The sequence below is a fragment of the Vigna umbellata genome, chromosome 10 (genome assembly GCF_029865625.1).
Source record: "Vigna umbellata cultivar VRB3 chromosome 10, Vumbellata_1.0, whole genome shotgun sequence".
NCBI classification, from domain to species: domain Eukaryota; kingdom Viridiplantae; phylum Streptophyta; class Magnoliopsida; order Fabales; family Fabaceae; genus Vigna; species Vigna umbellata.
The window spans coordinates 23,907,276-23,932,289 of NC_142174.1; the positions used below are offsets into that span (position 1 = coordinate 23,907,276).

Consider the following 25,014-nt stretch of genomic DNA (forward strand, 5'->3'; position numbering starts at 1 on the left):
AATTTCTTGTACCAGGATTTTGACAGTAGCCTTTTGGTGATATAAAGAGTGCATTCCAACCATCCAACCCCAAAAACCAAGACTTTGAAAATTTCCCAGAACTTTCACCACCAAACTTGGCTACCTTCAAAACCCACCAAAATGAAAAGTTTTTTGCACCAAGATTTTTACAGTAGACTTTTGGTAATATAAAGAGGGCATTCCAACCATGAAACCCCAAAAACCATGACTTTTAAAATTTCCCAAAACTTGCCACCATGCACCACAAACTTATTGATGTTTCACGAGCAAACTTGGCTAGCTTCAAAAACCACCAAATTAAAAATTTCTTGCACCAAGATTTTTACAGTACCGTTTTGGTGATATAAAGAGTGCATTCCAACCATCAAACCCCAAAAACCAAGACTTTGAAAATTTCCCAAAACTTGGCACCAACACTAGTGCAGAACTGGCTTTGATTGTCCCCCCATAGACGTCCGTCCACAAAAGCCCCAACGTAAATAATTGACCGGTGGCATATTCGTAAATAAGTGAATATCTAGACGTCCGTTGTGGGGGGGAAGGACGTCTATAATATTATAGACGTCCGTGGGAGGGGCACGGACGTCTCAGAGGCTGAACAAATTAACGTTTCAACTCCCCTATCAGCCCACTAAACATCCGTTCGGGAGGGGGACAGACGTCTACATTTATATAGACGTCCGTCCCACCATATCGAACGTTTCGGGTGCTGATGATAACGGTTGAAAAACCGTTATTTTTATTCTTAAATTTGATACCAAAAGCAACCTTTAAGACTTAGAAACTAGCTTGAATTCATATTTTTTCTTTAGTTTTGAGAATAAGAGAGTTGAAAGTGAATTTAATGGTTTTGTGCAAGATTCCCTTGATTTTGTAGGCTAATTGAATGATTTGAAAGAAGAATTGAAATACCGAAAGATTGGAGTGCTGAAAAGTCAACCAGAAACCAAAAAAGTCAACCAGTCAACCAGAAAAGTCAACCAGTTAACCAGTCAACCAGAATGCTGAAAAACCAACCAGAACGCAGAAAAAGTCTGACCGAGTGGCGCTGAGCGGAAAAATACCGCTGAGCGGCACTTTTCGGGTGCCGAAATCACCGGTGAGGGGCAAAACAGCAGCTGGGGGGCAAAATGGATCATGCGCTAGTACCGCTCAGCGGTAAAATACCGCTGAGCGCCATTCTAAGTGGGCTTGGACCGGTTTTCTTTTGTTTTTATGGGCTTGGACTTGTTTTATGTTATTTTTATGCCCTATTTAAGGACTTGCACGTCCTAGGGTTTGTATCTTTGGCTGGGAGGAAGTAGAAACACACTTTTCACCCCTTGGGGGTAGATTGGGAGATGGTGACTGCTCTCCTCTTCTCTTTATCGGGTTTTTCTATCTCTTTCATTCTTTCATTATTGTTCATCTAGGTTCACCATGAATATGGTGAACTAAACTCTGTATGTTTGTTGGGGAATCAATGTAATCTTTTGAAGCTCTCATATATGGAATTTGTTTTTACATCTTTTATTTAAGATCTATGCTTTCTTTCATCATTAGTTAGGGTTTTTCCTCTTTGCGTAATGCTTGCATTGTTTAACTCATTCGATGCATGATTATTGGTTTTGTCGATACGGGCGCGTACGGGGAAGTCTAGATCCGAGGAATTTCTCCCAATATCATATTGGTTGTCGTTAAGCTCCTGCACTTATGAACTAATCATTAGGAATGCTAGGAATTGTATGAACTCGTGATTGGTGAGAAGCCTTCTTGAAAGGTACTTTAGAGAGTGGCATTAACAATGATGATTTGAATGTTGAATTCCTAAAATATATGAGAGTGGATAAGATGAAATTGACCCCCAACAACATATTCATACATATATTTCATTGAAAGTGTTTATCTTTTGCTTTTGCCATTGATCAAAACTTCATGCATACATATTTAATTTTCGTCTTTTGCATATAAAATCCAAATATTTCGTTTTTAAGTCTTAGCTAATCAAGAAACCACACAACTAAACTAGGCCGTGAGTCCTTTGGGAAGAACGATACTTGGTCTTACCAAGTTTATTACTTGAACGATTCGGTCACACTTGCCGATTAAAAAACAAATTTGTGACATCATAATTTGGTGTTCATAAATTTGTCCATCAGCTGACAGGGGGGTTGAAGAGTTAATTGTCTTCAACCCCTTAAACGTCCGTTGTGGAGGGGACGGACGTCTACAATTATATAGACGTCCGTCCCCCCACAATGGACGTTTAAGCGGCTGAAGACAATTAACTCTTCAACCCCCCCTGTCAGCACCCGAAACGTCCGATATGGGGGGACGGACGTCTATATAATTGTAGATGTCCGTCCCACTTCTTGGCAATAGAGAAAGAGTGCATTCCAACAATCAAACCTCACTTTGTGAGAGAATAGAGAAAGAGAGACAATATTGGCATTGTAAAGATATGTTCAATCAAATGGATGTTGATTCTTCTTCTTCCTTTCCTCTTCTTCTTCTTCTTCTTCCACTTCGCCCATTTCGTCCACTTCGTCCACTCTGTCCCCTTCGTCCACTTCGTCCCCTTCGTCCACTTCATCCCCTTCGTCCACTTCTTCCACTTCGCCCAGTTCGTCCACTTCCTCCACTTCCTCCACTTCCTCCACTTCCTCCACTTCGTCCTCTTTGTCAACTTCGTCCACTTCTTCTTTCTCTTCTTCCTCTTCTTCCACTTCGTCAACTTTTTCAACTTCGTCCACTTCCTCTTGTTCTTGTTCTTGTTCTTCGTCTTCTTCGTCTTCGTCCACTTCGTCCACTCCGTCCACTTCGTCTACTTCGTCCACTTCATCCACTTCGTCTAGTTCGTCCACTTCATCCACTTCGTCTAGTTCGTCCACTTCGTCCACATCCTCCACTTCGTCCACATCCTCCACTTCGTCCACTTCGTCCACTTCGTCCACTTCGTCTACTTCGTCCACTTTGTCCACTTCGTCTACTTCGTCATCTTCTTTCACTTCCTTTTCTTCTTCTTCTTCTTCTTCTTCGTCCACTTCGTCTTCTTCTTCCACTTCGTCAACTTTGGCTACTTTGTCCATTTAGTCCACTTCGTCAACTTCGTCCACTTCGTCAACTTCGTCCTCTTTGTCCACTTCTTCTTCTTCTTCCTCTTCTTGCACTTCTTCCACTGCGTCCACTTCGTCCACTTAGTGCACTTCGTCAATTTCGTCCACTTCGTGCATTTCGTCCACTTCCTCCACTTCCTCCACTTCGTCCACTTTGTACACTTCGTCTTCTTCTTGTTCTTCCTCTTCTTCCTCTTCTTCCAATTCGTCCACTTCGTCCAGTTCGTCCACATCGTCCACTTGGTCAATTTCTTCCACTTCGTCCACTTTGACCAGTTCGTCCACTTCGTCCTCTTCGTCAACTCCGTCCACTTCGTCTTCTTCTTCTTCTTCTTCTTCTTCCTCTTCTTCAACTTCTTCCACTTCGTCTACTTCGTCAACTTCGTCCACTTCTTCTTCTTCTTCTTCTTCTTTTTCTTCGTTTTCTTCCTCCTCTTCTTCTTCTTCTTTTTCTTCTTCTTCTTCGTCTTCTTGCTCTTCTTCCACTTCCTCCATTTCGTCCATTTCGTCCACTTCGTCCTCTTTGTCCAGTTCGTCCACTTCGTCTTCTTCTTCTTCTTCCTCTTCTTCCATTTCGTCAACTTCCTCTACTTTGTCCACTTCTTCTTCTTCTTCGGATTCTTTGTCTTCATCCACTTCTTCCATTTCGTCCAGTTCTTCTAGTTCGTCCACTTCATCCATTTCGTCTTCTTGTTCCACTTCGTCCACTTCGTCAACTTCGTCAACTTCGTCAACTTCGTCCACTTCATTCTCTTTGTCCACTTCGTCCACTTCGTCTTCTTCTTCTTCTTCCTTTTCTTCCTCTTCTTCCACTTCGTCCACTTCGTCAACATCGTCAACCAGTTCATCCACTTCATCCACTTCGTCCACTTCGTCCACTTCGTCCCCTTCCTCCACTTCCTCCACTTCCTCCACTTCCTCTACTTCGTCCACTTCGTCCACTTCCTCCACTTCCTCCACTTCGTCCACTTCGTCCACTTCGTCCACTTCGTCCATTTCGTCCACTTCGTCCACTTCGTCCACTTCGTCTACTTCGTCCTTTTCTTCCACTTCGTCCACTTCGTCTTAATCTTGTTCTTCCACTTCTTCCACTTGGTAAGCTTCGTCCATGTCGTCTACTTCTTCCACTTCGTCCACTTCATCAACTTGATACCTTTCGTCCACTTCATCCACTTCGTCCACCTTTTCCACTTCGTGCACTTCGTCAACTTCGTTCACTTCGTGCATTCGTCCACTTCGTCCATTTCGTTCAATTTGTCCACCTCGTCCACTTCGTCCCCCTCGTCACCTTTGTCCCCTTCGTCCACTTCGTCCACTTCGTCCACTTCGTCCACTTCGCCCATTTCGTCCCCTTCGTCTTCTTCTTTTTCTTCTTCTTCTTCTTCTTCTTCTTCTTCTTCTTTCTCTTCTTCAACTTCTTCTACTTCGTCCTCTTTGTCCACTTCGTCCACTTCTTCTTCTTCTTCTTCCTCTTCTTCCACTTCTTCCACTTCGTCCACTTCATCCACCACTTCATCCCCTTCGTCCACTTCCTTAACTTCCTCCACTTCGTCCACTTCGTCAACTTCGTCAACTTCGTCCAATTCGTCCACTTAGTCCACTTCGTCAATTTCGTCCACTTCGTGCATTTCGTCCACTTCCTCCACTTCGTCCACTTCCTTCACTTTGTCCACTTCGTCTACTTCTTGTTCTTCCTCTTCTTCCTCTTCTTCCAATTCGTCCACTTCGTCCACATCGTCCACTTGGTCATCTTCGTCCACTTCGTCCACTTCGACCACTTCGTCCACTTCATCCTCTTCGTCAACTCCGTCCACTTCGTCTTCTTCTTCTTATTCTTCTTCTTCTTCTTCTTCCTCTTCTTCAACTTCTTCCACTTGGTCCACTTCGTCAACTTCGTCCACTTCGTCAACTTCGTCCACTTCTTCTTCTTTTTCTTTTCTTCTTCTTCTTCTTCTTCGTCTTCTTCCTCTTGTTCCACTTCGTCCAGTTCGTCCATTTCGTCCACTTCGTCCTCTTTGTCCACTTCGTCTTCTTCTTCTTCTTCCTCTTCTACCATTTCGTCAACTTCCTCTACTTCGTCCACTTCTTCTTCTTCTTCTTCGGATTCTTCGTCTTCGTCCACTTCTTCCACTTCGTCCAGTTCTTCTAGTTCGTCCACTTCGTCTTCTTCTTCCACTTCGTCCACTTCGGCCACTTCGTCTTCTTTGTCCACTTCGTCCATTCGTCTTCTTCTTCTTCTTGCTTTTCTTCCTCTTCTTCCACTACGTCAACCACTTCATCCACTTCGTCCATTTCGTCCACTTCGTCCATTTCGTTCAATTCGTCCACCTCGTCCACTTCGTCTCCCTCGTCTCCTTCGTCCCCTTAATCCCCTTCTTCCACTTCGTCCACTTCCCCCACTTCGTCCACTTCCCCCACTTCTCTCACTTCGTCCACTTTGTCCACTTCGTCTTCTTCTTCTTCTTCCTCTTCTTCTTCTATCTCTTCTTCAACTTCTTCTACTTCGTCCACTTCTTCCTCTTTGTCCACTTCGTCCACTTCGTCTTCTTCTTTTTCTTCGTCTTCTTCGTCTTCTTCCACTTCGTCCACTACCACTTCATCCACTTCGTCCACGTCTTCCCTTTCGTCCACTTCCACCACTTCGTCCACTTCCTCTTCTTCATGTTCTTCCTCTTCTTCCTCTTCTTCCACTTCGTCCACTTCGTGAACTTCGTCTACTTCGTCCACTTCGTCCACTTCGTCTACCACTTCATCCACTTCGTCCACGTCTTCCCTTTCGTCCACTTCCACCACTTCGTCCACTTCCACCACTTCGTCCACTTCCTCTTCTTCATGTTCTTCCTCTTCTTCCACTTCGTCCACTTCGTCGATTTCGTCCACTTCGTCCATTTCGTCGACTTGGTCAGCTTCGTCCACTTCGTCAACTTCTTCCACTTCGTCCACTTCGTCAACTTCGTCCCCTTCATCCACTTCGTCACTTCGTCTTCTTCTTCTTCTTCTTCCTCTTCTTCCATTTCTTCAACTTCCTCTACTTCGTCCACTTCGTCCACTTCTTCTTCTTCTTCGGATTCTTCGTCTTCGTCCACTTCGTCCCTTTCTTCCACTTCGTCCAGTTCTTCTAGTTCGTCCACTTCGTCCACTTCGTCTTCTTCTTCCACTTCGTCCACTACGTACACTGCGTCTACTTCGTCAACTTCGTCCACTTTGTCCTCTTTGTCCACTTCGTCCACTTCGTCTTCTTCTTCTTCCTTTTCTTCCTCTTCTTCCACTTCGTCCACTTCGTCAATTTCGTCAACCACTTCATCCACTTCGTCCACTTCGTCCCCTTCCTCCACTTCCTCCACTTCCTCTATTTCGTCCACTTCGACCACTTCGTCTACTTCGTCCTCTTCTTCCACTTCGTCCACTTCGTCTTAATCTTGTTCTTCCTCTTCTTCCTCTTCTTCCACTTCCTCCACTTCGTCCACTTGGAAAGCTTCGTCGACGTCGTCCACTTCTTCCACTTTGTCCACTTCGTCCCCTTCGTCGACTTCGTCCACTTCGTCAACTTCGTCCACAACGTCAACTTTGTCCACTTCGTCCACTTCGTCCCCTTCGTCCACTTCGTCCACTTCGTCAACTTCGTCCACTTCCTCCACTTCGCCCACTTCGCCCACTTCGTCCACTTTGTCCACTTCGTCTTCTTCTTCTTCTTCTTCTTCTTCTTCTTTCTCTTCTTCAACTTCTTCTACTTCGTCAACTTCGTCCACTTCGTCCACTTCGTCTTCTTCTTTTTCTTCGTCTTCTTCGTCTTCTTCCACTTAGTCCACTTCGTCCACTTCGTCCACTTCGTCCACTTCGTCCACTTCGTCCACTTCGTCCACTTCGTCCACGTCTTCCCTTTCGTCCACTTCGTCCACTTCGTCTACTTTGTCCACTTCGTCTTCTTCTTGTTCTTCCACTTCGTCCACTTCGTCCATTTCGTACACTTGGTCAACTTCGTCCACTTCGTCAACTTCGTCCACTTCATCCACTTCGTCCTTCCGTCCAGTTCGTCCAATTCGTCCATTTCGTCCACTTTGTCCACTTCGTCTACTTCGTCCACTTCGTCCCCTTCGTCCCCTTCCTCCACTTCCTCCACTTCCTCCATTTCCTCCACTTCGTCCACTTCGTCTTCTTCTTGTTCTTCCTCTTCTTCCTCTTCTTCCACTACGTCCACTTCGTCCACTTTGTGTTCTTCTTTTTCTTGCTCTTCTTCGTCTTCTTCCACTTCGTCCACTTGGTCGACTTGGTCAGCTTCGTCCACTTCGTCCACTACGTCAACTTCGTCAACTCCGTCAACTTCGTCCACTTCGTCAACTTCGTCAACTTCGTCCACTTTGTCCACTTCGTCAACTTCGTCCATTTCGTCCACTTCGTCCATTACGTCCACTTCGTCCACTTTGTCTACTTCGTCCTCTTCTTCCACTTCGTCCACTTTGTCTTAATCTTGTTCTTCCTCTTCTTCCTCTTCTTCCACTTCCTCCACTTCGTCCACTTGGTAAGCTTCGTCCACGTCGTCCACTTCTTCCACTTCGTTCACTTCGTCCACTTCGTCCCTTTCATCCACTTCGTCCACATCGTCCACTTCGTCCACTTCGTCCACTTTGTCCACATCGTCCACTTCGTCCACTTCGTCCACATCGTCAACTTGGTTCATGATGGACAAATTTATGAACACCAAATTATGATGTCACAAACTTGTTTTCAATCGGCAAGTATGACCGAATCGTTCAAGTAATAAAACTTGGTAAGACCAAGTATCGTTCTTCCCAAAGGACTCACGGCCTAGTTTAGTTATGTGATTTCTTAATTAACTAAGACTTACAAACGAATTAATTGGGGTTTAAAATGCAAGACAGAAAATAAACATGTATGCATGAATTGTGATCAATGGCAAAACAAGAGATAAACACTTTCAATGAAATTTACGTATGGATATGTTGTTGGGGGTCAATTTCATCTTATCCACTCTCATATATTTTAGGAATTCAACGATCAAATCACCATTGTTAATGCCACTCTCTAATGTACCTTTCTAGAAGGCTTCTCCCTAATCACGAGTTCATACAATTCCTAGCATTCCTAATGATTAGTTCATAAGTACAGGAGCTTAACGACAACCAATATAAAATTGGGAGAAATTCCCCGGATCTAGACTTCCCCGTACGTTCCCGTATCGACAAAACCAATAATCATGCATCGAATGAGTTAAACCATGCAAGCATTAAACAAAGAGGAAAAACCCTAACTAATGATGAAAGAAAGCATAGATCTTAAATAAAAGATGTAAAAACAGATTCCATATATGAGAGTTTCACAAGACTACATTGATTCCCCAACAAACATAAAGAGGTTAGTTCACCATATTCATGGTGAACCTAGATGAATTACAATGAAAGAATGAAAGAATAAACCCTAAAAAGGTGAAGCGGAAGCCTCAGCATCCAAGATCCTCCTTCAAAGGGGTGGTAGAGAGAGTGTTTGCCTCGTTCCAGCCAGAGATGCCTAACCCTAGGAAACCCTAAAGCTTATGTATCATTCGTAAATTACAAAAAGTCAAGTCCAAGCCCATTAAAGTGCCGCTCAGCGGTAAACTACCGCTCAGCGGTGATTGCGTGACTTGTTTTCTCCCCTCAGCGGCCAATTTGCCCCTCAGCGGACCTCCCGTGACTTTCAGAGTACCGCTCAGCGGTAAAATACCGCTCAGCGGTGAGTGCGTGACTTGTTTTCTCCCCTCAGCGGCCAATTTGCCCCTCAGCGGACCTCCCGCAAACTCCTGAGTACCGCTCAGCGGTAAACTGCCGCAGAGCGGTGACTTCGGCTTCTCCTTTTGCACTTTTTGTTGTCTTTTCTGATTTCATCTCTCTCCTTCTTCACTTCTTTCACCAAATTCACCTTAAAACCTGCACAAAAACACTGAAATCAAGCATAAACCTGTCCAGCTCTCTTATTTCCAAAAATATAAAGAAAAGCATGATTTCAAGCTAGTTTCTAAGTGTAAAGGTTGCTTTTAGTGATAATTTTAATCATGAAAATAACAGTTTTTCAACTGTTATCAGTTCACTTCATGCATTCGTCCACTTGGTCCATTTCGTTCAATTCGTCCACTTCGTCCCCCTCGTCCCCTTCGTCCCCTTCGTCCACTTCGTCTACTTCGTCCACTTCGCCCACTTCGCCCACGTCGTCCACTTTGTCAACTTCGTCTTCTTCTTCTTCTTCTATTTCTTCTTCTTCTTCTTCTTTCTCTTCTTCAACTTCTTCTACTTCGTCAACTTCATCCACTTCATCCACTTCGTCCTCTTTGTTGACTTCGTCCACTTCGTCCACTTCGTCCACTTCGTCCACTTCGTCTTCTTCTTTTTCATCGTCTTCTTCGTCTTCTTCCTGATGACTTAGGACATGGACCCATCACTAGAAGTATGGCTAGAAGAATTCAAGAAGAGATTGAAGATGTAGACACAACAGGACACGTTCTTTTCCTTCAATTTAAGTGGAATTTGGAGACAACAAGAGAAGGGTAAAACTGTCCAGTTGATGGTCAAAATTGCTAGCTGCACCACCCCTTTTTACTGCGCACACCACAACAGCACATCCGTTCCTCCACACCATTAGCTCACATGCTGCTTTGGTTTTAGGCACATTTTTATTAAATGTTTCACATTTTACACATGGTTAATGTGCTTTCTCGTTGCAGCTCCATGAATCTCCTATAAATTCATGGTAGCCACCATTGTAATGACACTTTTGATATATGGAATTTTACTTTGCTGATGCATTTTCCAGCACCTAAAACTCTGCCCAAAAGTCACTCCAAATTGAGCTTTCCCTCTCCATCTAGCTTCCTTCCAATGGAAGGCCTCCTGAGCTAGTTATCCACTTTCCAAAAAAAGCTCCTCTACCATCAACTATGCCACTGCACTTCCATTCTTCTTCTCTGCTGCCATCTCTGAAATCAACGTCTGCACTGCATTTCCAGTCTTCTTCTCAGCTGCCATCTCTGGATCTAACCTCCCGCTGCATTCAATCCTTCCTTCTAGCTGGAGCAACTTCATCAAGTGGTATTCAGAGCCTTGGTTCTGCATCACGCTCCAGCTGAGTATCTGTTTTTCATTCGCTGCATTCTGTCAACATTTCATTCTTGTTTTCTGTATTCTGTTGCACTGTTTCATTATTCTCTTCAATTCTAGTAGTTTTCATTTACATCGTTTCTTTGTTCCAGCTTTTACTTGATTTTATTTCCATCATTTTAATCGGTTCAATCTTTGTCTTGAGTATTTTAAATTTTTGCAATCTTATTCAGTCATGTCCAGTCATGTGTATTTGCTGCAATTTTGTCAAAATTCTTAGTAAGTTTGGTGCCTGGGTGAATCTGCATATCTGGAATGGTTTTTCAATAGATGCACATCACAAGAGTAATGATGAATGAGCTCAGTGCATCTTGAATTCCATCACAGTGCAGTTCCAGTTAATGCAGAATTCAATTCTGTTTTGAATTTGATTTAAAATGTGTTTTCTGAAATGCACCGTGTGAAATTAAAATTGGTGATGTTGGAGTTGCTGTAATGTGATGTGTGCATACCATATGAACAAGGAATTGTCCAAGACAATCAATCTGGTTGCACCATTATGCAGAATCCATAAATCATTCAAGCAGCTTGACCGAACTGCACCTATCCTTGCTTAATGTTTCTGAAGTTTTTCTGATTTTTGAATCTGTCCAGTTTAGAATTCTTTCTGGACATCTCTTAAATGCATTTCTAGAGTCTTGTTTAAGTTTGATTTGCTGTCCTATAGTCATTTTAATTGATTACATATCAGTTTGAATCCTCTGCTGAAGTTTGGTTAGTTAATTGGTCAAATTTGGTGTTAAAAGGCAACTGAACCAGTAAAATTTTGATTTACAAGCATTTAGCCTCTGCTGGCAGTTTGCGCAAGTCATATTTGGTAAAACAAATTTGCTCAAATCATAAAATTAAGAGTCCAAATTCGTTTGTGCAAAATGACCATTAAAACTACCAAATTTTAAGCATCTTTTCTGGTCTAGTTGCAGAATTGTTAATTTGAAAGCTTGTTGTGATTACTGCATCAAAGTTAGTTCAGAATTGGTAGCAAAAGCTTGGTTCAATCGAATTAAAAGAAGTGCACAATTCAAATCTTACCATAAACTGCACTATAAAAAGCTGTGTGAACCAGTGCCAAGCCAAATTTAAAACTCTGATGCACATTTTTTTCAGCCTTCTGCTAGGCATTTTATCAAACACTTTGCCTAGTTTGCATTTAGTTTCAAAATTGAACAAAGCTGCAACTTATCTTTGTTTCTTGTTTTTTTAAATCCACTCTAGATCCTTTCCTAAGTTCATTTTGAGTGCCACCATTCATTGGAAACCGATTAATTGTTTGATTTAAGTTGTTTGAAAATCCTGCACATAAGCTGTTTGAGAAAATTACAGTTGTGCATTCTGGTTTAACAGTTTCTAGCAGCAGCAGTGTTGATTTTCTGGCTTAATAATTGATTATTGGTGGTCTGTATGAGCTCTTTGTTGGGTGCAGAATTATCTCAGGTGGTCCTATAACATTGGTAGCATCTTAGGCAGTGGATTGGAGCAAGGAAAGATCAACTTTGGAGTTGATTTTTGGTGCAGCAGGACCACATATTTTTCACTGGTCTGCATGAATTCTGGTGGCTGCAACAGCAGCATAGTTCACTCTGCAGCTGAGAGATTTGCATGAATCACTCCTGATTCATTACTTGTTTGAGAGCAACCAAAGCTGCCACATTAAACTACCTTGTGTTCTTTCAAATTTTTGTTTTGTTGTTCCCTTTGTATTGCCTTTTGATTTTCTTTTTCATTCTTGTAAGTTGGCCATTTCAAGCAAGTGAAGTGGAAGAGCTCATAAGTGTTCTTCTCTCATTTGCTAACTTGACTTAAAGTCTCATCTTTTTTAAAATTGGTAGACGGTGAGTGTGTCTTAGATCCAAAAAGTCTAAGCCTCACCTAGGAGACCTCACCTTTGATTTGGTTTTAATTTTTTGCAAGTTTCGCATAGGAAGTCTTAGAGTCCGACTTTAGAGTCTAAGGTTTTCTTTCTTTGTGTTTGTTTGTCTCCATATATTTAGTGAATTTAGAAGTGATTTTGAATTAAAGACTTTTAGTAAGTAACTAAGGCTATATTTGGCAAGGCAAGACTTGGTACTTAAGCGACCTACAAGGTCCACCTCTCTTACCTGGAATATTGTCCTCAAGTGAACTCTCTTAGTCTTTACTTCAAGAAAATTTTTAAGTTCATAAAATGTCTGGAAGACATTCTCCTAGAATTAATGAGGAACCTAAAGAACAATTTTGTTTTCAAACTCTTGTCAATCAACTCAAAGAAATTGAAAGGAAAATAGGGCAAGAAAAGATTCAAAGAGAATTACACAATGCCATGGTTACTAATGAGTTGAAAATGCTAAGGGATGAACAAGTTCAATATAGGGAGAGAAGCCTGAGTGTAGAATCCCAAAGTGAGCAAGAAAACTTAAGAGTAGGAGATTACTATCCTTCTTCATCAAGAAGGCGTAGGCGTGACTATGAAAATCCTCCTCCTCCTCCTAAGGAAGTCAATGTGGTATTGCCTCATTTTCATGGGAAAGATAACATTGAGGCTTACCTTGACTGGGAAATGAAAGTAGAGCAAATATTTGCTTGTCAACAAGTGTCGGAGGAAAGGAAAGTCTCTCTAGCTACCCTTAGTTTTCAAGGGTATGCAATGTATTGGTGGACTGCTTTAGTCAAAGAGAGAATGAGACAACAACTTCCTCCCATTAAATATTGGAATGAACTCACAGCTGCTCTCAAGAAAAGGCACATTCCCTCTTACTATAAAAGGGAGCTTATGGATAAGCTCCAAAGGTTGCAACAAAAGTCTATGTCTGTTGAAGGCTATAGACAACAAATGGAGCTATACATAATGAGAGCAAGGATCACAGAGGCAGAGGAAACTACTTTAGCTAGATTTTTGAGTGGGTTAAATTTGGACATAAGGGATAAAGTTGAACTTCTACCTTATAGAGATTTGAATGAACTTGTTCAAATGTGTATAAAGGTAGAACAACAAAATCAGCGAAAAATTTCTGCCAAAAGATTTCAGTCTCCCTTTGAGCCGAAATTTACTAAAGCAAAAGAACCCCTCAAACCTCTAGCCAAAATAGTTGAAAAGCCAAACAAAGAGTCCTCTTCACACACTCGCACAAGTGATATAAAGTGTTTCAAGTGTTTAGGTAGGGGTCATATAGCTGCTCAATGTCCTACTAAGAGAACTATTCTTTTAAAGGGAAAGGACATCTATAGCAGTGAAAGTGAATCCCCTACCAGTGATAGTGAGAGTGAATCAGAAAAAGAAGAGGAAGTGTTTGCGGATGATTGTCAACTTCTCATGGTAAGAAGGGTGCTTAGCAGTCAACCAAGTCTGGAACAACTATCACAAAGAGAGAACATTTTTCATACAAGGTGTAAAATTCAAGAAAACTATTGTTCTCTCATTATTGATAGTGGTTCTTGCTGCAATTGTTGTAGTACCAGACTAGTTGAAAAACTGAATCTTGCTGTAATACCCCATCCCAAACCTTATAGACTTCATTGGCTAAATGAAGATGGGGACATTACAGTCAAGAATCAAGTTAAAGTGGCTTTATCCATAGGGAACTTCAAAGATGAAGTTGTTTGTGATGTAGTTCCTATGGAAGCTTGCCATGTGCTATTGGGAAGACCATGGCAATTTGATCATAACACTATACACCATGGTCTTACCAATACCATAACTGTGCACAAACAAGACAAGAAATTTGTGCTTCAACCTTTGACACCTACTCAGGTGGCACAAGATCAAGCACAAATGAAGTCCGCTAGGGAACAGGAAAAGAAACAGAAAAAGAAAAAAATGCCAAAACAACAGAGCGGAGAAGTCATAGAGTCCAGTGTTACTTCCCACAAGGTCACTCAACATGAAGTTCTTTTAAATAAAAAGACTTTAAACAATACACTTCAAGTTGAGCAACCTTCATACCTTCTTCTTTGCCAAGGAACACTCATCTGCACATCTAGTGAGACTCAGACTAATACTCTTTCTTTGGCAATACAAAAGCTTTTGAAAGAATTTGATGATCTATTTCCCAAAGAAATTCCAAATGGGCTTCCACCATTAAGAGGGATAGAACATCAAATTGATTTCATACCAGGGGCAACTCTTCCTAATAGGCCTGCCTATAGGACTAATCCCCAAGAAACCAAAGAAATTGAGTCACAAGTCCAAGAATTACTAGATAAAGGTTTGGTTCAAAAAAGCCTAAGCCCCTGTGCTGTACCAGTGTTGTTGGTGCCCAAAAAGGATGGGAAGTGGCGCATGTGTTGTGATTGTAGGGCTATCAACAACATCACCATAAAGTATAGACATCCCATCCCTAGACTTGATGATATGTTGGATGAATTACATGGGGCTCAAATTTTCTCAAAAATAGATCTTAAGAGCGGATATCACCAAATTAGAATCAAAGAAGGTGATGAGTGGAAAACTGCTTTTAAGACTAAATTTGGGTTATATGAGTGGTTGGTAATGCCTTTTGGTCTTACAAATGCCCCAAGTACATTCATGAGGCTTATGAATCATGTTTTAAGGGACTGCATTGGGAAGTTTGTAGTTGTGTACTTTGATGACATATTGGTATATAGTCAAGATTTGCAAAATCATGAAAAACATTTGAAAGCTGTTCTAATAATTCTTAGAACCAATAAATTGTTTGCAAATCTTGACAAATGTACTTTTTGTGTTGATAGTGTCATCTTTCTTGGCTTTGTAGTCAATAAAAGTGGGGTTCATGTTGACCCTGAGAAGGTAAAGGCCATTCAAGAATGGCCCATACCAAAGAATGTAGGAGAAGTTAGGAGTTTCCATGGATTGGCAAGCTTCTATAGACGATTTGTGCCTAACTTCTCTAGTCTAGCTTCACCTCTCAATGAGTTGGTGAAAAAGGATGTTACTTTCATTTGGGGGGACAAACAACAAAGGGCTTTTGAGTTACTTAAAGAAAAGCTTACTCAAGCTCCCATTCTAGCTCTGCCAAATTTTGCCAAAACTTTTGAGCTAGAATGTGATGCTTCTGGACATGGAATAGGTGTTGTGTTATTACAAGAAGGACACCCAATTGCTTATTTTAGTGAAAAACTTCATGGTGCCTCTTGTAATTACCCCACCTATGACAAAGAACTTTATGCTCTTGTGAGGGCTCTTCAAACTTGGGAACATTATCTTGTTTCCAAGGAGTTTATTATTCATAGTGATCATGAATCACTAAAATATCTGAAGAGCCAACACAAGTTGCAAAAAAGACATGCTAAGTGGTTGGAATTCATTGAACAATTCACTTATGTTATCAAATACAAGAAAGGAAAGGCTAATATAGTGGCAGATGCTTTATCCAGAAGAAACATTTTACTAGCCACTTTAGGAGCTCAAATTCTTGGATTTGATAACATAAAAGAATTGTATACTCAAGATAGTGACTTTGCCACCTTATATGAGGAATGTTTGCAAAAACCACAAGGAGGATTCTATGTGAGAGATGGGTATCTTTTCAAAGAGGGTCAAATTTGTATACCTCAAGGCTCACAAAGAAAACTCCTTGTCAAAGAAATGCATGAGGGAGGGTTGATGGGGCATTTTGGGGTTGATAAAACCTTAAGCATGCTAAAAGAGAAATTCTTTTGGCCCCACATGAGGAGAGAAGTCCAAAGGCATTGTTTCAAGTGCATTACTTGTTTAACATCCAAATCTAGAGCAATGCCTCATGGTCTTTATACTCCCTTACCCATTGCTTCAACTCCTTGGGAAGATATTAGCATGGATTTTGTCTTAGGACTACCCAAAACATCAAGGGGTTTTGATTCTATTTTTGTGGTTGTGGATCGTTTTAGCAAAATGGCTCATTTTATACCATGCCACAAGATAGATGATGCAAGCAATGTGGCTAGGTTATTCTTTCGAGATGTGGTTAGACTTCATGGACTACCTCGAGTCATCATTTCTGATAGAGATTCAAAATTTCTTAGTCACTTTTGGAGAACCTTATGGTCTCGATTAGGAACTAAGCTTTCTTTTTCTACTACTTGCCATCCTCAAACAGATGGTCAAACTGAAGTAGTAAATAGATCTCTATCCACTCTATTACGAGTAGTCCTCAAGGGTAACCACAAATCTTGGGATGAGTATCTTCCACATGTGGAGTTTGCTTATAATAGGGTAGTTCATCGAACTACAAAAATCTCTCCTTTTGAAGCTGTATACGGTTTTAATCCTCTCACACCTATGGATTTGATTCCCTTACCTTCTTCACATGATTTTGTTCATCAAGAGGGAATCTCTAAATCCAAATTCATTAAAACTTTTCATGAGAAGATTAGTAACCAAATACAACAACAAAGTGAGAGATATGCTAAGTATCATAATAAAGGTAAAAAGGAAGTCATTTTCAATGAAGGTGACTTAGTTTGGCTTCATCTTAGAAAGGAAAGATTCCCTATTCAAAGGAAGTCCAAATTAAGTCCTAGAGGAGATGGTCCTTTTAAAATCCTTAAGAAGGTCAACAATAATGCTTATCAATTAGACCTTCCAGCCGAGTATGGTGTCCATTCTACTTTTAATGTTACTGATCTTCGTCCTTTTGCAGGATTCAATACAGATGATGCTTTGGATTTGAGGACAAATCCTCTTCAAGGGGAAGGAGATGATGACTTAGGACATGGACCCATCACTAGAAGTATGGCTAGAAGAATTCAAGAAGAGATTGAAGATGTAGACACAACAGGACACGTTCTTTTCCTTCAATTTAAGTGGAATTTGGAGACAACAAGAGAAGGGTAAAACTGTCCAGTTGATGGTCAAAATTGCTAGCTGCACCACCCCTTTTTACTGCGCACACCACAACAGCACATCCGTTCCTCCACAACATTAGCTCACATGCTGCTTTGGTTTTAGGCACATTTTTATTAAATGTTTCACATTTTACACATGGTTAATGTGCTTTCTCGTTGCAGCTCCATGAATCTCCTATAAATTCATGGTAGCCACCATTGTAATGACACTTTTGATATATGGAATTTTACTTTGCTGATGCATTTTCCAGCACCTAAAACTCTGCCCAAAAGTCACTCCAAATTGAGCTTTCCCTCTCCATCTAGCTTCCTTCCAATGGAAGGCCTCCTGAGCTAGTTATCCACTTTCCAAAAAAAGCTCCTCTACCATCAACTATGCCACTGCACTTCCATTCTTCTTCTCTGCTGCCATCTCTGAAATCAACGTCTGCACTGCATTTCCAGTCTTCTTCTCTGCTGCCATCTCTGGATCTAACCTCCCGCTGCATTCAATCCTTCCTTCTAGCTGGAGCAACTTCATCACTTCCACTTCGTCCACTGCGTGAACTTCGTCCACTTCGTCCACTTCGTCTACCACTTCATCCACTTTGTCCACGTCTTCCACTTCGTCCACTTCCTCCATTTCGTCTACTTGGTCACCTTCGTCCACTTCGTCAACTTGGTCCACTTCGTCCACTTCACCAACTTCGTCAACTCCGTCAACTCCGTCAACTCTGTCAACTTCGTCCACTTCGTCAACTTCGTCCACTTCGTCCACTTCGTCCACTTCGTCCACTTCGTCCACTTCGTCCACTTCGTCCACTTCGTCCACTTCGTCAACTTTGTCCACATTGTCCACTTCCTCAACTTCGTCCATTTCGTCCACTTCATCCATTTCGTCCACTTTGTCCACTTCGTCCACTTCGTGCACTTCTTCCCCTTCGTCCACTTCCTCCACTTCCTCCACTTCGTCCACTTTGTCCACTTCCTCTACTTCGTCCACTTCTTCCCCTTCGTCCACTTCCTCCACTTCCTCCACTTGGTCCACTTCGTCCACTTCGTGCACTTCCTCTACCTCGTCCAATTCGTCCTCTTTGTCCACTTCGTCCACTTCGTCTTCTTCTTCTTATTCCTCTTCTTTCATTTCGTCAACTTCCTCCACTCCGTCCACTTCGTCCACTTCATCCACTTCGTCAACTTCGTCCACTTCGTCTTCTTCTTCTTCTTCTTCCTCTTCTTCAACTTCTTCCACTTCGTCCACTTCGTCAACTTCGTCCACTTCGTCAACTTCGTCCACTTCTTCTTCTTCTTCTTCTTCTTCTTCTTCTTCTTCTTCTTTTTCTTCTTCCTGTTCTTCCTCTAGTTCTTCCACTTTGTCTACTTCGTCCACTTCGTCCACTTTGTCCACTTCGTCAACTTCGTCAACTTCTTCCACTTCTTCTTCCTCTTCGTCTTATTCGTCTTAGTCCACTTCGTCCAGTTCGTCCACTTCGTCACTTCTTCTTCTTCTTCGTCTTATTCGTCTTCGTCCACTTCGTAAACTTCTTCAACTTCGCCTAGTTCGTCCAGTTCACCCACTTCGTCCACTTCGTCAACTTCTTCCACTTCTTCTTCTTCTTCGTCTTGTTCGTCTTTTTCCACATCTTCCACTTCGTCTTCTTCTTCTTCTTCTTCGTCCACTTCATCTTCTTCTTCCATTTTGTCCACTTCGTCAACTTCGTCCACTTTGACCACTTCGTCAACTACGTCCACTTCGTCGTCTTTGATGGACAAATTTATGAACACCAAAATATGATGTCACAAACTTGTTTTTCAATGGGCAAGTATGACCGAATCGTTCAAGTAATAAACTTGGTAAGACCAAGTATCGTTCTTCCCAAAGGACTCACGACCTAGTTTAGTTGTGTGGTTTCTTGATTAGCTAAGACTTAAAGACGAAATATTTGGATTTTATATGCAAAAGACGAAAATTAAATATGTATGCATGAAGTTTTGATCAATGGCAAAAAGCAAAAGATAAACACCTTCAATGAAATTTATGGATGAATATGTTGTTGGGGGTCAATTTCATCTTATCCACTCTCATATACTTTAGGAATTCAACATTCAAATCATCATTGTTAATGCCACTCTCTAAAGTACCTTTCAAGAAGGCTTCTCCCTAATCACGAGTTCATACAATTCCTAGCATTCCTAATGATCAGTTCATAAGTGCAGGAGCATAACGACAACCAATATAATATTGGGAGAAATTCCCCGGATCTAGACTTCCCCGTACGCGCCCGTATCGACAAAACCAATAATCATGCATCGAATGAGTTAAACAATGCAAGCATTAAACAAAGAGGAAAAACCCTAACTAATGATGAAATAAAGCATGAATCTTAAATAAAAGATGTAAAAACAGATTCCATATATGAGAGCTTCAAAAGATTACTTTGATTCCCCAACAAACATACAGAGTTTAGTTCACCATATTCATGGTGAACCTAGATCAATTACAATGAAAGAAGGAAAGATAAAACCCTAAAAAGGTGAAGAGGAAGCCTCAGCATCCAAGATCCTCCTTCAAAGGGGTGGAAGAGAGAGTGTTTGCTTCGTTCCAGCCAAAGATACAAACCCTAGGAAACCCTAAAGCTTATATATTATTCGTAAATTACAGAAAATTAGGTCCAAGCCCATTAAAGTGCCACTCAGCGGTAAAATACCGCTCAGCGGTAAGTGCGTGTCACGTTTCTTCCCCTCAGCGGCCATTTTGCCCCTCAGCGGTCCTCCCGTGAACTCCTGAGTGCCGCTCAACGGTAAACTGTCGCTGAGCGGTGACTTCGGCTTCTCCTTTTGCACTTTTTGATGTCTTTTATGATTCCATATCTCTCCTTCTTCACTTCTTTCACCAAATTCACCTTAAAACCTGCACAAAAACACTGAAATCAAGTATAAACCTGTCCAGCTCTCTTATTTCTGAAAATATGAAGAAAAGCATGATTTCAAGCTAGTTTCTAAGTATAAAGGTTGCTTTTAGTATCAATTTTAAGCATGAAAATAACAGTTTTTCAACTGTTATCACAACCCCAAACTTAGAACTTTGCTTGTCCTCAAGCAAACAAGATGTAACTCAATCTTCAACCAATTCTTATGATGGTTCACTTATTCAAAAGTCTTCTTTTCAAGATAAGTAAACACTTCAATCAAACTTATGACCAATATTTCAATCAAGATATGCACATGCTTTAGTGTTCACAAAGTCATTTAAATTCCAACAAATGCTATTTTTCATGAATGATCAATCACTTAAGCATGGATGTTCATGTGCTAAGGGAATATTTCCTCACTAGATAAAGTGTTTCACTCACACACAAGTGTATAAGAAGTAATCACTCATTCACTCTATTATCACAATGTCACATGAATTAACTTTGCCTTTCATTTTACCACAATCAAAAACATTCACAAGCATGCATCATCACAAGGACTTTTCAATGGCTTATAATGTGGCTGGGCTTAACAAGAAAATTGGTTTTTCTGGATCACAAAATCCTTGAGTTAAGAGAATCATAACAACACAATCATCTTATTCATTCCCAACTTTCTTTTGCCTTTGCATTGAGCTTTGCTTATTTTTCTTTTCTTTTCTTTTTCTTTGTATATTCTTACTTTTTAACTCTTAGCTCAATGCTTTTCATGTTTTCCCAACAACCCCAAACTTGAACATTTAACAATATCACACAAGATCTTCTACTTAACTCAAGGTAAAGATTTTCAATCAAGGGTTTCAGTATATGTTCAAGGCTAAGGGTTCAAAAGGATAGAACACAAAGTGTTCTCTTTTAGTGGGCTAATTTTACAAATTTGGCCAATAAAAAGGTTTCCAACAAACGACCTTGATCATATGATGCAAAATAAGCAATTGATTCAATCATAGAAAACCTGGGCAAAATCATTCATACTTTCAAAGTAATCACCTGTATAAGCATTTTAATGTGCACATCATCTCAACATCAATCAATCAATAAGCATCATTCAGTATTACTTATCACACAATCATAGTTAATAGCAAACCATCATCAAACCAGGTGTTCAATAGAGTACATCGAACCCTAATCTAAAAACAAAAACAAATAAGTTCAGAAAACTTAAACCACAAAAGCATAATCATATGATAGCATTTATCAGTAAATGTTATCTCAGCTCCTCATCAGTCTGAGCTATCCTCTGTATCTTCCTCTTCCTCCTCATCTTCTTCATCTTCAAATGCATCATCATCATCAGCTTCATCTTCTTCCATCTCTCTAGCTGAAGTTTCAGCTGCTCCAGCTCCTCCATGCACTGGTTCTTCTGGCCAAGCTACCACATTATGGAATTCATCCATAGTCCACCTGTGGGCTGGAGGTGTATCATACATCCCCACAATCATCTCAGCAGTGGCCACCTGCCCTCTGTGAATGGACTGCAACTGAGCACCTATAAGAGACATATACATGTCCCTCATCTGGAATGGTTCTGCTTCATGTGTATCAGCAGATGTCTGGCTCTGTGCTTGCCCTCTCTCTCTACGAGCCCGGCGTGGTGGAACTGGCTGAGCTGCTTCCTCACCTCCACAGTACTGTCTGTAATAGGCCTCATCAATAGCTTTTCTTGGCCTCTCAAATGGTGGAACAGAAGTGTCCACCCCAGCTAGCTTGCAAAGGTGAGTGATCAAAGAAGGATGTCCTAGTGGTGCTTTGTTGTTTGAGGTGTTAGCACATACACTAATTTCATCAGCTATCACCTGCCCAATATTAACATTTAAATTTCTGATGGCACAATAGATGAATAGTGCCCTGCTGAGAGTAATATCTGACACATGTGAACATGGCTGAATGTTGGCATGAGAAAACGCCATCCAATACTTTGCAAGAGGAGTCAAATCCGTCCTCCTAATGTTAACCACTGAGCCAGATCTATTCCTTTGGAAGTGTCCTCCAGGTATACACAATACTCTCTCCACATCCTCACAATCAGCACCTTCCTCCATGCAAAGAGCAAACTGGCACTGCTCACCAGCCCATACAGTGTCCAGGAAGTTATTAATAGAATCAAGATCATACCTGATAGCATGGCTCTGACATAGCCCAAATAATTCTCAGCTGGATAATCACCAATCTTCTTTGCATTGGTGTAAAATTCCTTTACCACAGCTATGTTGGCAGGTGCAGGATAAGTGGCTAGCTTTCCCCAATCATTCCCTAACACTTGCTCTCCAAATTGAGGAGCAAAGTTAGGTATCATTCCAACCTTTCTTTCCATCAGAAGTCTCCTGTCCTGAACCACCCTAAAGTGCTTCTCATGTTTCCTAGAGAGGAACCTACTAGATTGGGGTTGCTCTGGTTCCTTTTCCTTTCTCTTGGTTGCCATGGTTTTCAATCTTTTTCCTGAAGAGGATGCCATTCCTACATTCAAAACACAAATACAAAACCACAGAACATGATGTTAATCATTAGTAAAACACAGAACACAACTCTTTTCGAAACTAAACCACCGCTGAGGGCCAGAATTTCCCCTCAGCGCCACCAGTACCACATTCCAGATCACAAAAAAAAAACAGAAAAACCAAATCTGGCAGAGTGCCGCTCAGCGGCAGTTTACCCCTCAGCGGTAACTCTGCAGATTTTTGAAAAACCTGTTTTAAAGCTTTCCTAACTCCACCCAAATGCAATTTTCAGTTTTCCAGTTCATAATCATACAGTTTAATCGATTCAAACATCAAATATATCATCAAATCATGCATAGAAATCAAAACCCCTAAATATTCATGCTTTGACAATCACATTCCAATTCAAGAACCCTAGAATGAACAAAATGCATTTTACTTACTTGGGTGGAGATACTAGATGCAATAAGAATGCTTCCAAGCTAAGATACTCTCTTCCAACCCCAAACTTGAATGGAACACTAGTGAGCAAGTGAGTGGAAGAGAAATTTTCAAGAGGAAAGAATGAAAAGATGTGGAAAACCTTGGAAAAGGTATGTGGAAGTGTTTGTGTAGAGAAGAGCCTGGATAGAAAACCTAAAACGCAACTTGGGATATAAAAATACCCTAATGGGCTCGGGTTCCGCTAAGGGGAACTAAAGCCCATTCTGCGAGAGTACCGCTCAGCGGTAAATTACCGCTCAGCGGCACTTTCGTGATGTGCTCTTCTCCTTCTTTTCTTAACCTACGTGCCTCCCATACATGCCCCTCACTGGTTCCCTGCAAGTCAATGTTTAAAATGCTTATGCAAACCCTAACTAAAACAAACAAACAGAAATATTCAATCAACTGGGTTGCCTCCCAGGTAGCGCTTGTTTAACGTCACGAGCCTGACCCAAAATCCACCAACACCCATCAGTAGCTGCAAAATTTTCTTACCAACACCCATCAGTAGGTGTTACAAATATAGTATCCTTCAGTAGATACTTAACCACCTAGCATCCTTCAGTAGATGCTATTTCCAACAAAATAATTACAAAAATAATGTTCACAAATTAAAAATTACAAAAACCAAATCAAAAGTCTTTAAATCTACTGGGTTGCCTCCCAGCAAGCGCTCTTTTAACGTCATTAGCTTGACCCAATAAAGTTCAAGTTCCATCTTCTTTATACTTGATGTTGTCATTCCACCAACTCCTCAGTTGTTTCCTTTGAACTGTTTTGGTCCTTCTAGAATATGGAGACTCTATCTCTATCATCTCCTTCTCTTTAAAGCCCTTCACAACCCACAACTTGTTCTTGATTCTTACAGGTGTGCCAAGTTGGAGTTTTCTTTTCTCCCAGTCACTAGGAATTTCTTCTCCTCTTCCAATCTCTTCTTCCTTGGGTACCTAAAACAACAAACAATGGTTACCTGCAACCTTGAGATTTTCATCTTTATGGCTAGTCATGGGTGCATCTCGAAATGCAGCTTTATAACTAGCCTCTTCCTCCTTTGCTTGCGTCTCATCTTTGAAGACGTCTACCACCACTCTCTCCTCTCTGTCCTGGAGCACCACTATACCTTCATTTACATCAATGATATCCCTGGCCGTTTTCATAAACGGTCTTCCAAGTATGATAGATATCTTCTCTGTCTCCATCTTCATCACCACAAAGTCTGCTAAGAACTGAAGTTTGCCAACACAAACTATAATGTCCTCTACAATCCCACATGGCTCCTTTGAAGATCCATCGGCCATTACTATTTTAACCTTTGCAGGTTTCACTTTAACATTGCCAATTTGCTCCATTAAAGAGTAAGGTATCAAGTTAACACTTGAACCTAAATCAAGGAGAGCTTTCTTTACCTTTTTCTTCCCTATGGTACAAGGGATAGAAAAACTGCCTAGATCTGATGCTTTAGGAGGGAATGACTCTTTTTTAACAGTTATACATTCTTTTGCCTCATCATCTCTACGTCTCTTCTTTGTAGAGATTTCTTCATCAGATTTTGTGTAAACTGCAATTTTCTGTAGAATCTGTTCCCAAGGTGCTTCATTATCCACCATTCTGAATAATTCTGTGAAGTCCATTTGTTTCTCTTGATTTATTGGAAAAGGAAAAGTATTTTTGCTCTCTATTTCTCTTCTTTCTTCTGTTTCTCCTTCTTCTAACTCAATTATCTCTTCATTCACACTCTTTACCACCTTGCACTCTTCTCTGGGGTTAACCTCAGTATTAGCCCCAAAATTTCTATTTGGCCTTTCTTCCAATTGCTTGGTAATCTGACCCATTTGAATCTCCAAATTCTTTATAGCAGCTTCAGTGCTCTTTTGAGAAGATTCAGTTTTCTGTATGAATTGCTGAAGAGTTTCTTCCAACCTTGTTGATCTTTCATTAAGCATAGATAACTGTTGCCAAAAGGTTGGTTGTTGCTGCTGTTTATTATATTGACTAGCTTGCCCAGCTTGTCCTTGACCAATGCTTGGGTGTGGTTTCCACCCTTGATTGTAATTCCCTTGACGGTATGGTAATTGATTGGCCATAAAATTAACGTCCT

General features: G+C 41.1%; 1 protein-coding gene across 1 annotated transcript; it reads left to right on the forward strand.

The window, feature by feature from the left end:
- The first annotated feature begins 12,800 nt into the window (after nt 1–12,800).
- LOC148192212 (uncharacterized) lies at nt 12,801–17,033 on the forward strand. Its single transcript, XM_088100048.1, has 3 exons — nt 12,801–14,220; nt 15,778–16,221; nt 16,840–17,033. Exons 1-3 carry the CDS (start codon nt 12,801–12,803, stop codon nt 17,031–17,033), a joined length of 2,058 nt encoding a protein of 685 aa, XP_087956174.1.
- The last annotated feature ends 7,981 nt before the right edge of the window (nt 17,034–25,014 follow it).

Excerpts from the sequence above, each read along its gene's own strand:
- LOC148192212 (XM_088100048.1), top strand. The coding sequence starts at position 12,801 with ATGAAAGTAGAGCAAATATTTGCTTGTCAACAAGTGTCGGAGGAAAGG. Across the intron at positions 14,221-15,777 it reads AACACTCATCTGCACATCTA|GCTCACAAAGAAAACTCCTT; the intron begins GTGAGACTCAGA and ends GTATACCTCAAG. Across the intron at positions 16,222-16,839 it reads TAGAGATTCAAAATTTCTTA|GATTCAATACAGATGATGCT; the intron begins GTCACTTTTGGA and ends GTCCTTTTGCAG.